This window comes from Bos grunniens, chromosome 4 (genome assembly GCF_055505025.1).
Source record: "Bos grunniens cultivar Pamir isolate PY7600 chromosome 4, Bosgru_T2T1.0, whole genome shotgun sequence".
Classification (NCBI taxonomy): Eukaryota; Metazoa; Chordata; class Mammalia; order Artiodactyla; family Bovidae; genus Bos; species Bos grunniens.
Genome location: NC_141168.1, coordinates 25982560 through 25997495, shown reverse-complemented (window position 1 = coordinate 25997495; position 14936 = coordinate 25982560). Strand labels below are relative to the sequence as shown.

The 14936-nt window shown below is 45.9% G+C and overlaps 1 protein-coding gene across 16 annotated transcripts in view; it reads left to right on the top strand.

Moving 5' to 3' along the window:
- The window catches only part of MEST (mesoderm specific transcript), a 47603-nt gene that overhangs the window by 25740 nt on the left and 6927 nt on the right, over window positions 1-14936 (top strand). For 2 of the 16 annotated variants that reach the window (XM_086395638.1, XM_086395629.1), the window contains exons 1-4: window positions 2459-2583; window positions 12346-12500; window positions 14311-14390; window positions 14801-14878. In XM_086395638.1, coding sequence (XP_086251764.1) covers window positions 12347-12500; window positions 14311-14390; window positions 14801-14878 — 312 coding nt within the window. In that variant the 5' untranslated portion in view covers window positions 2459-2583; window position 12346. The other 14 variants (XM_086395637.1, XM_086395632.1, XM_086395639.1 and 11 more) reach the window with 10 other exon arrangements.

Sequence of the window (14936 nt, the reverse complement as noted above, 5' to 3'; positions counted from 1 at the left end):
TATCTCATTAGTTATTCCCATCAGAATAGCTGCTCTCATTTCACTGGTCCAGAGTGAACTACCCACAGAAAGTTTCTTTACTCTGTTTATTGAAGAACGGGAGGAACATAAATATGTTTTGCCTACATATAAAGTTAATGGTCTGTGGTAAAGAATGTAGACTTTTCAGCAGCCTTCCATGTCATTTGGCTTGGGAAACACTGAGTTAGTGTACTAAACACTTGGCATGGGTTTGGCGGAAAAAGGTGGGCCTTCTTGGGCAGGGCCTGCCAAGCTGGATGATGGCCTCAGTCCTTCCTTCCTGCTCACTGCACACAGCACTAAGTCTGTGCCCATCTGTTTCTCCTCTGGTAGGGAAGGGCTGGAGCCTGGGGATGGGAATGTGCTTGCCTTTCCTGGGAAGTGTGTTTTCCTCTTCCCAGGACCTCCTGGAGTTCTGATTATCCCAACTGGATTTGTGGGTGGGGCTGGGGCTTCTCTGGAGTACTGGGTCACCCCATCGCATGCTTCAGTCTCATCTTCTCCCCTCCGCCATACTCTCATGTCATCTGGGTGAAAGTCTTGCTCTTTTGCCAGGTGGCCAAGACCCCAGAGTAAGGAAACGTTAAACTTTAGAGGTTCTAAGAAACAGAGGTTTCAGTAGTAAAAGATCTATCAACAGATAAAATGATTCTGCAGAAGTTAGGTGGTGTTGCTCTGGTTCTAGCAACTAGCTCCCTGCTGGGTGCCATCTTGTTCCCTGCCCCCACTTCCTAATTCCTGGCTGATCCTCAGGCCCCTCCTCCTCTGGGAACTCCCACAGAGCTTTGTTCACAGCTATATTAGTCACTCATCAGCTTATGTATTTGTCTTTACCACTGAATTGGGAACTATTGAAGTTCTTAACAATAGCATGTCCTCTGTGCTAGAAACTCTTCTCTTCAAACATATTAACTTATTAAGACATCATACATCCCTCACGGTATGTTGGTATCCCCATCGCTGGTAAGTTTTTGAACATTGTATGATGACTTGTTCAATTTAGCTTTCTCTCTCTACTCTTATCCAGAAGGAGTTTTGAAAAAAAAAGTCTACTTATTAATGGTTTACAATCAACAGCCTCTTAGCCAAAAAAAAAAAAAACACACACACAACATTCATATAATAAGAATAAATTATACAGAACAATAGCAGAATTGTTTCCTTATTTAGTCTGTTGGTGCTGCTAAGTCGCTTCAGTCGTGTCCGACTCTGTGTGACCCCATAGAAGGCAGCCAACCAGGCTCCTCCGTTCCTGGGATTCTCCAGGCAAGAATACTGGAGTGGGTTGCCATTTCCTTCTCCAATGCATGCATGCTTGCTAAGTCACTTCAGTTGTATCCGTACTCTCTGCGACCCCATGGACAGCAGCCCACCAGACTCCTCTGTCCACAGGATTCTCCGGGCAAGAATACTAGAGTGGGTTGCCACTTCCTTCTCCAACAGCTGCTAAGTTGCTTCAGTCGTGTCCGACTCCGTGCAACCCCACAGACGGCAACCCACCAGGCTCCCCCGTCCCTGGGATTCTCAAGGCAAGAACACTGGAGTGGGTTGCCATTTCCTTCTCCAGACATCAAGGCTATTTATTTGGCCTTCTATAGCATCAGTTTAAATTAGAACACTCTTATTTCCATCTACTAGACTAGGACAGCTGTGTGTTTTTCCTTTAAAAAATTCTGTAAGCATTAATACTTTTAAAAGGTGATCTGTGATTTTTCAAATATCATTTTAATTCTACAAAACTTTTTGATGAATAGATAAACAGGAGCAGACATATCTGGGTTCAAATCCTGGCTCCACAACTTACTAGCTTTGCAACCTTGGGCAAGCACCTTCTTCTTTCAAAGCCTCAATTTTCTCATTCATAAAATTAGGATAATAATAGTCCCTTGACAGCATTATCATCAGAATTAAATAATATAATGTACATAAAGAGTTTAGCATAAGAGTTTGGCACATAGTGATCAACAAATGTTTGTACAAGGGGCAGAGATAGCACTGAGGGAGTAATATATCTATAGGAAGCTTGTGGGGAAGGCTTGTAAGAGGTTGTGACACCAAAGTTGAATTTTAAGGAATGAACTTTTTAGATAGACAAAGTGGGGAATAAAGTATTTGGGGACAGAACATGTGTAAAGGCATGGAGAATAGAAACCACACTGTTTTGTGTGGTTCCCACACAGGGAAGAACTACAATTAGCAACATTTGGTCAGATTATGAAATTTGGGGAGGTAGGTGAGGTAGGGGTGTAAGAGAGAAGATACTAGAGTAAAGGAAAGACCAGATTTTTGAAGTGTTTTCCATGACCAGTGACAGAGCTTGAATTTAGCATTGGAAATAGGAGTTAGTAAAGAGTTTCCAGATGAAGGGAGATGTGATCTGATTTGCATTTTAGAAAGGCCACTTTTGGCAGGTGTGTGAATACTGGATTAGAAAGGTGTGATTGTGGAGACCTGGAAAACCAATTAGGAGGCAGTAGTCCAGGTGAGAGATAATGAAGCCTGAACAAGGGAACTGTTTGTTGCAAATAGAGGGAAGCAAGATGAATTCAAGATACTTTGGAGGTAAGTTGAAGAGAAGGGGGAAGGAAGAAGGAGGAAGGAGGGAACTTGCTCGGATTTGTACCCAAGGCTGCTTGCCTTTTAGTCCCATTCCATCAGGCGACAGGTATTGGAGGAGATTGGAGTGGCTAATGATGCCATTAACAGTGATAGAGAATACAGAAGGTAACACAGGTTCTGGGGAAGGGGGAGGAATCAGTTTGTAGTGTGGGAAGGAGAAGATACATAAAGGGTAAGGAATTTCACTTAGCCCTTGTGGATTATAAGACGTAAGTGGGCCTCTTCATTTATGTGAAGAGGAACAGAAGGCAGTCAAATATATGGATCTAGAGTTTGGGATAGAGGGAAGGGCCGGAGACGTAGATTTGGGAGTCTAATGGCACCCCACTCCAGTACTCTTGCCTGGAAAATCCCATGGACGGAGGAGCCTGGTAGGCTGCAGTCCATGGGGTCGCTAAGAGTCAGACACGACTGAGCGACTTCACTTTCGTTTTTCACTTTCCTGCATTGGAGAAGGAAATGGCAATCCACTCCAGTGTTCTTGCCTGGAGAATCCCAGGGACGGGGGAGCCTGGTGGGCTGCCGTCTATGGGGTCGCACAGAGTCGGACACGACTGAAGCGAGTTAGCAGCAGCAGCAGCAGGATAACTATGAAGATAGGGAAATAGTTGAGATATGGAAGGCTCACCAAAGATCTCGGTTAATAACTAATCAAAGTATCACTTCTTGGCCTTCAGTTTTATCACATAAAAGTACGCAAATTGGGCCCTGTAAAAGTTTATTCGTTTATTCAGCCTCTTCTTGTTCGAGGCACAGCCTGCCATTTCATACCCTTCTCAATAGGTGGCGCTGACGCCCGACAGGTAGCAGCACAGGTTGGCTCGGGGGCGATGGGCATGAGCTCGGAGGTGGCGACGCTCTAGCCCTGAGCCGGGTATTCGGTGGCTTGGCTGGGTCTTCCTTGGGACCGGGGTCAGACTGAGGAGTGCTCACCACGGGAGGCGCATGCGCAATCTGGTCCCCCAACCATGGAGTCTTGTAGCCCAAGTCTTAACTAAATCAGCTAGGAGACGGGCAGGGAAGAAATGTCCCGCCACCTTTACCCTCCCAGCCCACCCGATGAGTGGGAATGAGCACACTCGGGGTAAGTGACTAGTGTGCGTGGACCACACCAACCCTGGGGCCAAGCTGTGAGTGATAGTGGCCCGGGAGGCCGTGAGGCCGGCTGAGGCGTGCCGGACTACGCTGGGGTTGGTGGGTGGCCGCACGAGGTGTGAGCACCACTCGAGGGCCACGTGGGCGAGGTCCTCCTCAGTCATCGTATCGTAGAACCTCAGGGTCGGACGAGAACACAAAAGTCCACTAACCCTCGTCCGAAGCTCAGCCTGCTTAACCACCCCTTCAGGAAATCGGGTCTCGAGTTGCCGGGAAGCTGCGTCTTCCCGCCGTGGTACATCCTGGGTGGTTGGGAAGGTCCAGCCACACGGGTCTGGACGAATGTCGGGGGTGGGGGGATACGGGGGGCGCACCCGCGCGGCGCTGGGTGGGTGGCTCTCTCTGGGAGTTGGAGCAGCCGAGAGCGGGGTGCGCAGGTTCATGACAAAGCGCTGCGGTAGTAGCGGGGGTGGGGGCACTGGAGGGACTGGTGGAGGAGGACAGCTGAAGGTGTGAGGTGTTGATAGCAATCGAGGAAAAGCAAAACACCTGCTTCTGGTTTGACTCATCCAGGCTGGAGGAATAATCTAATGTGGAATGTAGTTTTAAAAAAAAAAGCGAGTTCTGTGCTGTAGCCCTTTCTTCCCCAGGCAGCTAGAAAATTGCTTGTCTGACTGGAAAAAAAAAAAAAAACACAAAAAACAAAAAAAAAAACACAACTGTTTTCCTTACAGGACTGTGATGAGCATCAGATGAGATAATATACATGAAAGTGTAAAGAACTATAAAAATGCAAGATAGGATTCATATCGAATTCTTAAACTCATTTATCTCTGTGTGCAAGATGTATTCCAGGTGTGGAACAGCAAAACAGGACCGAATGTGGGATTATGGGATGTGTCCAGTAATGCACAGGGTGTGTAAAGATACTTTAGGGGTGCTCAGTATTACTGTAATCTGTCTCTTAGGTTTATCTTATCTGGTTAATGGGTTATTCAGCTCCCTTGCTTCTCCCCAAAAATGAGCCTGAAGAGGAAAGGAAGACACCAGTGGCTTTTTGGATATATGGGTTAAATTGAATTGAGAGGGAGGTTGACATGACTGTATGGATAATTTCTTCAATTTGTCTTGCCCCCAGCTTGAAGCATCATGTTGTACAAAGTGCTCTGGACTGAGAAACACCCAGGAAAGATCTTGTTGTGGATCTGACCCATCAGGGAGGGGGTCACCCTGGCCAAGTTCCAGCACCTCTCTGAGCCTTAGTTTCTATCAGATGGGACAAGACCTTAAAGGTCATTCATGCATTCATCCAGAACTTGCATACCTGCCACAGGACTGCCCAGCCCCTAGAGATGGCAAACTTGTCACGTCTCCACATGGCTGAGATACCCAGTCTCTCTAGACAACCCTGACTATTGGAAAATTCTTTATGTTGAATCGACATCTGTTTCTCTACAATTTGCACTCATTGGAGCCATACAGAATAAAACGTCTAAACATCTAATGCTGCTTCCACAAATATTTGAGCACTGCTAACACATTTCCTTCTTCCACTCATTCCACAAGGCTTCTTTTCTTCCAACTAAATATGCCCGGTTATTTTAAACAGGGAGGCAGTGTGGGGTAGTGGAAAGAACGCCAGCTTTGGAGCCAGAACGCATCTGTGTTCAGTTCACAGTCCTTTACATACTAACAGTGCTCTGAGCTGCTGTATCTTTCTCTGAAAAATGTAGATGAAAATACTTATCTAGCGATTTATTATGAGAATTAGGGATAAACTGAATAAGGATTCATGCTATAGTAGGAGTTTAAAATATGACAGCTTTTATACCTTCAGTGACATAATTTGCAATGCATTTTAGTCTTCTCTGAACAAATTCCTGTTTATGTGTCTCTTAATAATATCTGGTCTGTAGAACAAAATAAAACACTTTCCTTGAGGTCTAACTAGCAAATAAAGCAGGATTAGCTTATTCTGGGTGCTTCTCTAATTACAGTCTACAGTCTACTATGGGTTTTTTGGAGACATATCACAGACTCACTGTCAACTAAAATCATGAGTCTCTTTATGTGCTGCTGTTCAACCAGGTTTCCCCCATCTTGAACTTCTTTATTTGAATCGATAATTTTGGCTCTTGAAAGTGGCAGTCTCAGTTCTGTCCTGTTGTCTCCATAAATATCTTTGTGTTTGTCATTGTAATGACAAACTGGGGTCTCAAACTGGGGTTCAAAAAATATTATTGAACCCACAGTGCCAGCCCTGCTGATCTTGCACTGCTGTTGCACATCAGCAGGCTAATAAATGTCAAACTTTCTACCCTCATCCTTGCACAAATCTGAGGTCTTACTATGTGAGACTGTCTGAGAATTGGAATGTGACAAGAATGTATGATAAGCTGTGGGTTGAGGGAATGCTGCTATCTGTGATCTCGGTCAAGTGTGGTATTTGTGTCTAAGAGCTGAAAGAGTGCACTGAGAGCCAGCCAGAGGCAGGCTTTGGATTTATGTACGGTTACATGTTTTCTCAGGCACTTAAAATGTTTTATACTTTGGGCCAGATTCTCCCCTGGTGGAGGAAGCTTCTCTCTGTAAGTCGAGCACAGTTAGAAAACTCATTAACTGTTTGGCTCCTGGGGCATTCTCTAGCATTTTCTCCTGGCTTTAGCCAAGCTGATCTCTCCTGGTATCCTCTTCATTTTTCAGACTCCTTGCCTGTGCGCTGGGAGGTTCTTCCAAACAGGAATGCCTCCTTCAGCTAAACGAGTTAGAGATTTGAAGTCCTTTGCAACTTACTTCTCCAAGGAACGTTTTCCTAGCCCTGTGTCCGGGAGGGTTTGTGGAGAGCATTACAATTTCACTTGTCTTTAAGCACTTCCCTTGTCCCCACCCCTCCCCCACCCCAGCGGTCTCCCCTCCTGTCTGCCCACTTGTTCCATGTGGGTGGACATGTTCCTTGGCTTTCAGAATAAGATCCTTTGTGAGCACACAGTCCATTAAATACAAAATTTCCTTCATCTTGGATGCTGGTGCTTCTGGTGTGGTGAGAATAAAAGTAGGGAATTGCTTGTAGGACTCATAGGTTCCATTGACAATGACTATGAGAAACTATAATGCCAAGTTTGTTTTATATTGTTCTCTTAGTTAAAATAGGAAAGTCTTTATTTTGTTGAAAGGACTGATTTAAATCTTGCTCAGTAATTAATTCCGTCCTTAAAAGGTGGCGGTTCGTTAAAACAGGTAATCCTCTGCTTGTTAAGGGGAGTAATTGAAATTTCATTAAGTAACCAATTAAGGCCGTAAAGGGTTTAAATCCAGCGGTGGCTCCTCATATTCTTTAAGACAAATTGTAAACTCCTTAAGATGAAATACTCCTTCTAGCCTAATTTTTTGCCTCTCATCTCCGTAGCCCAAAGGGTTTGCAATTTTCCCCAAAGGTCATGCGGTCCTGCACCTCCGGTGCTTCTCGAATGCCGTCCCCTCTGGTTAGAATGCCCTTTGTCTCTGGTAAATGTCTATTCATCATTCGAAACAACCCTTTCCCCCTTCTCCTTAATTACTTCCTCCCCTGTGCGCCCTCAAATTCTTGCACTTATTCATGCAGTATTTATTAGGGGCCTGCTTTGTGGCCAGTGCCTTGGCGGGCTCTTGGGGATACAAAAGGTGAATAATACTTGGGCTCGGCCTTTGAGGGGCTTGTGTGTTGAGGGGAGGGGACCAACCTGTCACAAAACGTTGCCAGGAAATTAAAGGGAAATTTTAAGCCGTTGTCAGTTCTTGGGTGTCATCCCTACCAGATGGTCAGCATCTCGCTTTGGCGGGGGTGGGGGTGGGGTGGGGGGGGAGCGGTTCCCGGGGCCATTTCTCCTTGGCCTTTGCACCGTTAGCTCTTAGCGTTCTGGAGGTGCTCAGTTAGCACTGTTTCAGGAACCTCTGAGGCGACATCAGTAGAGGTGAACCCTGGACCGCGCCGCACGTTTTTGGTGACAACGTTCACAGACAGCGGTTTCTCCTGTGTCCAACTGGCACCCCTCAGCTCCCTGGCACCCTGTGAGGCGCCCGGTGGCCTCGGCTGGCCGAGCCTTTCAAGCCCGGGATGTCGGGACTCTGGCTCGCCCGCGCTCTGGGCAGCGGAGCGGCCACGGTGGGCGCGAGTGGAAGGGAGGCCTGCAGCGCCCCCTCTGGAGGGAGCCGGCAGCGCAGCCCGCACGTTTGTCAGGATTTCCATTTACAGCCAAAAAACAGAACACACACTCTGATTCTCTACACTTTTCTCTTCAAAGGTACTTGATAAATGCCTTTTAAAGGATTGTGGATGAAGGGGGAAAAAACCCTTCCCTCTTTTCGGTACCATTGGGGCCCTCACATTGTGATTCAGTCTTACACAAATAAAGGGCGCTTTAGTCTCATGTCCTGTGCCTATCACCCCTCCTGGCTCGGGTCGGGTCAGTGCTGGGAGTGGGTACCGCGGGAGGGCTGCGGCAGGGCTCGGGCGTGCGGACCACGTAGCGCTGCCGCAGAGGACAAGCCCGCGGCCGTGGCCGTGCGAAAAAGAGCCTTGCTTTTCCGCAAGTTTTGCCGTCCCACCCACCCCTTTTTCTTTTGCTTCTGAGCGGCCGTCCCATGAATCCGCCGAATAGCTCAGAGGTAGGCCCAGCTCAGCTTAAATCCCTGCAGTTAGGGACCTAGGAGGTGCTGGGAGTTTACGGACCGCTGCTTTGCCGCGGGCGCTTGTGCCGTGTCCCCCTGCCTCCGCGAGGATCGCCAGGCAAAAGAAGCAGCCCACAGCCCTGGGTCTTACTGCATTTGAGGTGGAGCGGCCACCTTTGGGGCTTTGGGGGGGGCTTATGGGTGGTCTGGGGGTGGTGTTGGGGGGGGGTCTCAGGAATTTGTGGTCTCTACCTCCATTGTTAATTCGCCGGAGGAGGGTTTTTGTTTGTAGAACCTGTGGTTCAGGGTAGGGGGCCGTGAAGGAGCAGTGGGGTGCTGGTGGGGTCAACACCCCTGAAAGTGCCCCCCCCGCCCCGCCCCCCGGAGCTGCACTAGGAGGGGCGCCAGCAGCAGGGCTGCGAGGAGGGGAGGTGGCTTCAGCGGGAGGGGCACTGCGGCGCGGTGGGCGGGCCAGGGGCGGGGCGCGGGTGGGCTCTAAAAGTCGGTGCCCACTCGCTCGGCGCTGCCGCGGCCACGAGCACCTCCCGGTGCATCCCGGCGGGTGGCGCCTCCTCTGCGGCAACCGCGCCTTCGCGCATTGCCGCAGCGCCCACCCCGGTGGCCGCCTGCCGCGGCCGCGCCGCCCTCCTGGGCCGTGGGCTGCGCCCTGCTGCCGGCCAGCCCTGCACGGCTGCGGGCGCTGCAGCGCGCCCTTTGCTCTGGGCCGGCGTGCAGGCGGCATGGGCTAAGACACCACCATGGTGCGCCGAGATCGTCTCCGCAGGTGGGTGCGTGGCGGGCGCCAGGGGTGGGGTGGCGGTGGCAATGTGTGCCTGGCTTGGAGCCTCTGTCCCCAAATAGGGTGCGGGCTAGCAGGTAAGACGTTGCCGGTCGGAGCTGGGGCTACCGGACCGGCACTTGTGCACTGGAGGGGAAAATCTCGGGAGGTCGGGGGCGGGGGGGGGGGGGGCATGTGTTCTTGTCCTCTGAGCCCGCTCTACCTGCTTGGGAGGAGATGTCTCGCCCGAATGCTGTAGAACGTTCAGAAGAATGCTGGAGTGTCCTAAATTAGGATTTCTAGACCCCGGTATTGCTCTGATGCAATTTAGAATTTCTGGACCCTGGGCGTCGCCCTGTGAGATTTAGGGTTTCTAGACCCTGGTATGCCCTAGGGTTAAGATTTTTAGACCCTGGTACTACTCTGTTGTAATTTAGAATGTTTAGACCTCAGTATCACCCTGACATGATTGGGAATTTTTAGACCCCGGCATCGCCATGGTGCGATAGAAGATTTTTAGATCCTCTCGTCACCCCTGCACAAACGACGATTTTTAGACCCCAATACCGTCTTGGTGTAATTGAGTGTTTCTAGACCTGGGTTTCACTTGACGCGACTTAAGATGTTTAGACTCTGGCATCACCTTGGCGCGATGTAGGGTTTCTAGACCTGGGTTTTGCTTTGGCGTGATTTAGGGTTTGAAGACCCTGCGGTCGTTGTGGCATGAGTTACCGCATAGGTGTGACTAGAACTGGCAGTGTGTTATCACCAAGGCGTAAGTATTTTTTAGATTTAAGTAACAGGAAGCCAAGTGAGAATGATGTGACCAAACTGTCATAATATTACACATGAATTATTTGCACTGGTTTACAAAGTATTGGGCTTCCCAAATGGCGCAGTGGTAAAGAATCCTCCATTTGATGCAGGAGACGCAAGAGACGCAGGTTCCATCCTTGGGTTGGGAAGATCCCCTGGAGAAGGAAAGATCCCCACTCCAGTGTTCTTGCTTGAAAAATTCCGTGAACAGAGGAGACTGGTGGGCTACAGTCTATGGGGTCACAAAGAGTCGGACACGATTGAGCGACTTAGCACACACACACACACGCACAAAGTAGCTCATAGTCTCACCTCGATGCTCTAAAGTGGGCAGGTTTGGTGGTATTAAATGTGTGCATTTTTCCTATTTACAAGATAAAGGCTCGTAAATGTTCATTAATTTCTGGAAGGTTTGTTACTGGCATTTGCTGAATTTATATTCTTAATTCTTGGCTCATCAAATAATGGAGATTTTAGTCAAAAAATGTTTAATCCATTTTACCTACTGACTGCCTGACTGCTTTCATACTAACAATCCTAAAATATTATTAGGGGCATTTTTACTGAAGTAATTAAATTTATGGCTTCGTGAGGGGTTGCCTCTTTGCATTCTTAGAGTAAAAGAGAAGGAAGAGGTGGCGGATGGTGGTGTCCAGAAACAGCGTCTGTTCATTCCTGGGGCTACCACTGCCCCCCCCCACCACTTCAACCCCAGAAATGGAGGGGGGAGCTGCCTCCTGCTCCCCTCCTCTAGTATCCCCTCCCTGACTCTCTGCTGAGTCACTGCAGATACACAGCTGCTGGAACCTGTAAATGAATGAGAAGTATTGGGAGATCAGGAAGGATGAAATGCGCAGGTGAAAATGTATGTCCAGGACAGGTAGCACGGAGAAATGATAACCTAAATCTAATAATACCTTTTGTCACCTCACCTTTTAAGGAGATAATGGGATGCAGCCTATTACTGTTATGGGGTGAATACTGTGATATAATGATCATGTTCAGGGTACTTTTTCTAATCATTTCTTAATCTTTCTACCTTAAAAGAACCAAGTCACTGACTATTTTATGGACATATACTTCGGGGAGGCGGGGGGCGGGGAGACTGCCTTGGTATGCCTTAAAATAGGCAAAGGAGCTGAGGTTCTCTGTGGACATAAAACCACAAGTTATTAAAAAAAAAAAAGCTCTAAAATAAATATTAGTTTGTTAGGGATTGTGACCAGATTATAGGTAATATGATGGAAGGGTGTGTGTCCAGACAAAGCCATTTCCACCAGGGCTTTCACAATGAATTCCGCTTATTTATAGTTCTGTGTTCTTCGTAATTCTTAGTTTTAGGAGGTATTTCCTTCCATTCTGGCTACTTTTAAGAGAACATCCATTCAACTGATAATTCTTTCTTTGGTGACCCTCAGGAGTTATAAACTAGAAACTGAGGGGACTGTTTCTAATTCCTGTTTAGCACTTGTTACTGTGGATAAACTGACCTGGACCTTCAAAGTCATGGGCATGAAAAAGTTGGGTGTGTAAATCACTGCCCTCCTCCCCAAAACAAAATCAGTTCTCAGATTCTCGCCTCCTTTTGGGTGTGGGGGGAGATGGGGAGTAAGGAGCATGCTAATAAATAAATAGGGGTGCTTCCTTAAGAGTGCTAAAAAAAGCAGAAATAAAATCTGCTGCTCCACTGCCTTAAGAGATTAGATATTCAGGGTCATGACAAAGCTGCTTATGTTGGAATGTACAAAGCACCTATCTTCTTACTTTCACACTCTTTACCCCTAGCAGTTTCTCAGCCCAAATCTATATAGTAGTATCAAACTGGGCTTCACTGGAGTCAGAGGGTTGATAAACACTAGAAAATCAAGAGCAGCTCTCTGCTTAAGGACATGTGATGTCACTACGTATTTTTTTTAATGAGTTAAAAATATATATATTTAAAACATTTTACTGGGGCGGGGGCCAGTGGGTAGGTTGTAGAGCTTTTAAAGTAAATATGAGGGAAATACCCCCATCCCCCCAGGAATGCCTTGATAAAAGCCAATGTAGTTACTTAAGTAACTTGTCTTCCTTTTACTTTATATAAAAACCTCTACAGCACAAGGGGAGGGGCTGCAGAGTTAAAGTGGGGAGAAGTTGAGGGGGAAAGTTACATATGAAAATAATCTATTTTCCCTTAAAATTAGAACGACGACCAAATACGGCAATGGCCGTAGGAAGCAGAGTACATTTTCTGCCATGGTTGACATGGAGGACAAGGCAGTCACCACACAGCGCAGAAATCCACCCCCTACTTGACCGGTTTGGGGCTTGCAGATCGTGCGCATTGTCACCTGACCGCTCACAACAGGTTTCTGATTTTCTTACAGGATGCGGGAGTGGTGGGTACAGGTGGGGCTGTTGGCGGTGCCCCTGCTTGCGGCCTATCTGCACATCCCGCCCCCGCAGCTTTCCCCCGCTCTTCACTCATGGAAGTCGTCAGGCAAATTTTTCACCTACAAGGGACTGCGCATCTTCTACCAAGGTAAGAACAGGGCTCTTTGGAACACTGCATGTAAAAGGTCCCACGGGTCCCACCGAGGTAGTTATTTTGCATCCATTGGTCTCTGTCGCCCCTCCGCGATGAAGGCAAAAACCCTTTTTTTTCCTGTGCAGTGTTCATTTGGAGGAATGGACTAATTTCTCTCATTACCTTGACAGCAGGGAAGCTCACAGAAAACAGCTGGGAGGGAGAGAGGGTGGTGGAATTGAGATTCCTGTCTGCAGACTGACTTGTTCATTTACTTTGCGGTCTGGTTTGTATTGATAGACAGTACTGGCTTTTCTCTTGTGAGCGCCCCTAGTGTCAGGTAATATAAACAGCATTCAAAGACACAGCTACCAGTGGTTGTGTCCTCCCCTACCCTGGAGTTTTATTTTTCTATAAAGATTATTTCTTATATGCATAACTGAATGTGATTTAAATATTATACCTTTGTATAAATTAACTTGCTAATAATTATTGTCATGACTGCTACTTATCGACTGCTTATTACCTTATGGTAGACATTGAATTATGTTTTCAACCCTCATTATTTCATTTAATCTTTACAACAGTACTTGGAGGTAGGTGCTGTTCTTCTCATTTTATAGGTAGAGAAAATGAGAAATGAGATCGGAAAAGATTACTTTTGGGCGGGGGTCAAGAGCAATAACGAAAAATGTTTGTCATAAACCGTTTTTCATTATTGCTCCTGACCTCCTCTCATTTGCTGTACTCAATAAAAAGTAAGTATATAATTTTCTTTATGTTGGTCACTTAGATTCTTTCCAGTTTTTCAGTGCTTTAAATAGTTAATGTTGAGGGGAAATCTTCATGTATGTGTTAATTTTTTCCTTATTTTTTTTGAAACAGTACTACTTGTAAATGAAATGATTTATTTGTGTGGATTCTCAAGACTAAGACGTCTAGGCTAAAGTATATAAAATTTTTAATTGCTTTTAACAAATTATTTTTATAAACCTCATTATCAAATTCTCATGCCAATGGTGGTATATGAATCTATCAGTTTTAATCTAATACTATTAGCAAGGCTCTTTACTCTTTAAATGCTTGGCTAATATAAAAGATGTTTATAAATTTAAAAATGTTCATGATTATGTTGATTAACCTTTTTTATAGTTGTTAGAATTTTGCAGTAGTCGAGCATTACGCTTTTAATATTTGACTGAGTCTCCAATGTGGGAAATGATAGTGTTGGGCAAACAGCATAAACTGAGCTCAGTGAGTGGAAAAGAGTTACTATATTTTAGGGAATTTTTGTGAGGCTGTTCATTACTAATAGGTGCACAGAACTTGTAGTTTGTAAATTGTGAGTGTACTTTTAATAACTGTGAAACTTTACTGTGGAAAAGCAATTTATATAACAATAATACAGAATAAAGGGAGAAATAGGGAAATATTTTAAAAACCTAGGTGAAAGTAAGCAGTCTGCCATCAAGTATTTTCATATAAAGTGAGCTATTTACATTAAAATGAAGTATAGTTGATTTACAATTAGTTTCTGTGTAGAACATTAGTGATTCAGTATTTTTATAGACTATGCTCCACTTAAAGTTTGTATAAAATATTAGCTGTATTTACAATTTTTAAGTATACTGGATAAAAGAAAATAGTTATCAAATGCCTGTTCTTACCTAAAGCAATAAGCTTGCATTTTAAAAAGAAATGTATTATTTTAATGTCATTAATTTGGTGAGTGTTTCTTGACCTTTATACCAGATTACTTAGATTTTTTTTACATCTTCAAAGTTATTTTCTTAGAGTTGGCCTAACTGTTCTCTCTCCTTCCCAGACTCTGTGGGTGTGGTTGGAAGTCCGGAGATAGTCGTGCTTTTACACGGCTTTCCAACATCCAGCTATGATTGGTACAAGGTAATAAAATCAGACTTCTGGGTCCTACTATGCCTTTAAAATCCAAAATCAAGGATTTTCTTGCAACAGCAGAAGGCTTTTACGTATCTGAGTTGCTTAATAAAATAGGATTAAATGTAGAACAGTTTCTCATTTACTGTAAGGGAGTAAAAAAAAAAAGTCTTTGGCAATCTGGGAGGGATCATTGCCAAGTTAAAAAGTGCTCGAGTTCCTCCATCAATGGAGATTAATTATTAGGAATAAAGCACTTTCCGAGAGGATCATTTGTGGGCCTGTGGTGGTTTCATGAGACTTTCCCTTTATCAAAGGCTGTCTGTTAAGCTGAGATAGGGATGAAACTCCTTTGTTCCTGTAGGTTGGAGACGAGGAGGAGAAGGATTAGGACCAAACCATCCCTTTCTCTTTTGTAGATTTGGGAAGGTCTGACCCTCAGGTTTCATCGAGTGATTGCCCTTGATTTCCTAGGCTTTGGCTTCAGTGACAAACCGGTAAGCGGCATCTAGATGGTACAGCGTTGAGGGGTGGGGGTAGGTGAGGATGAAGGGA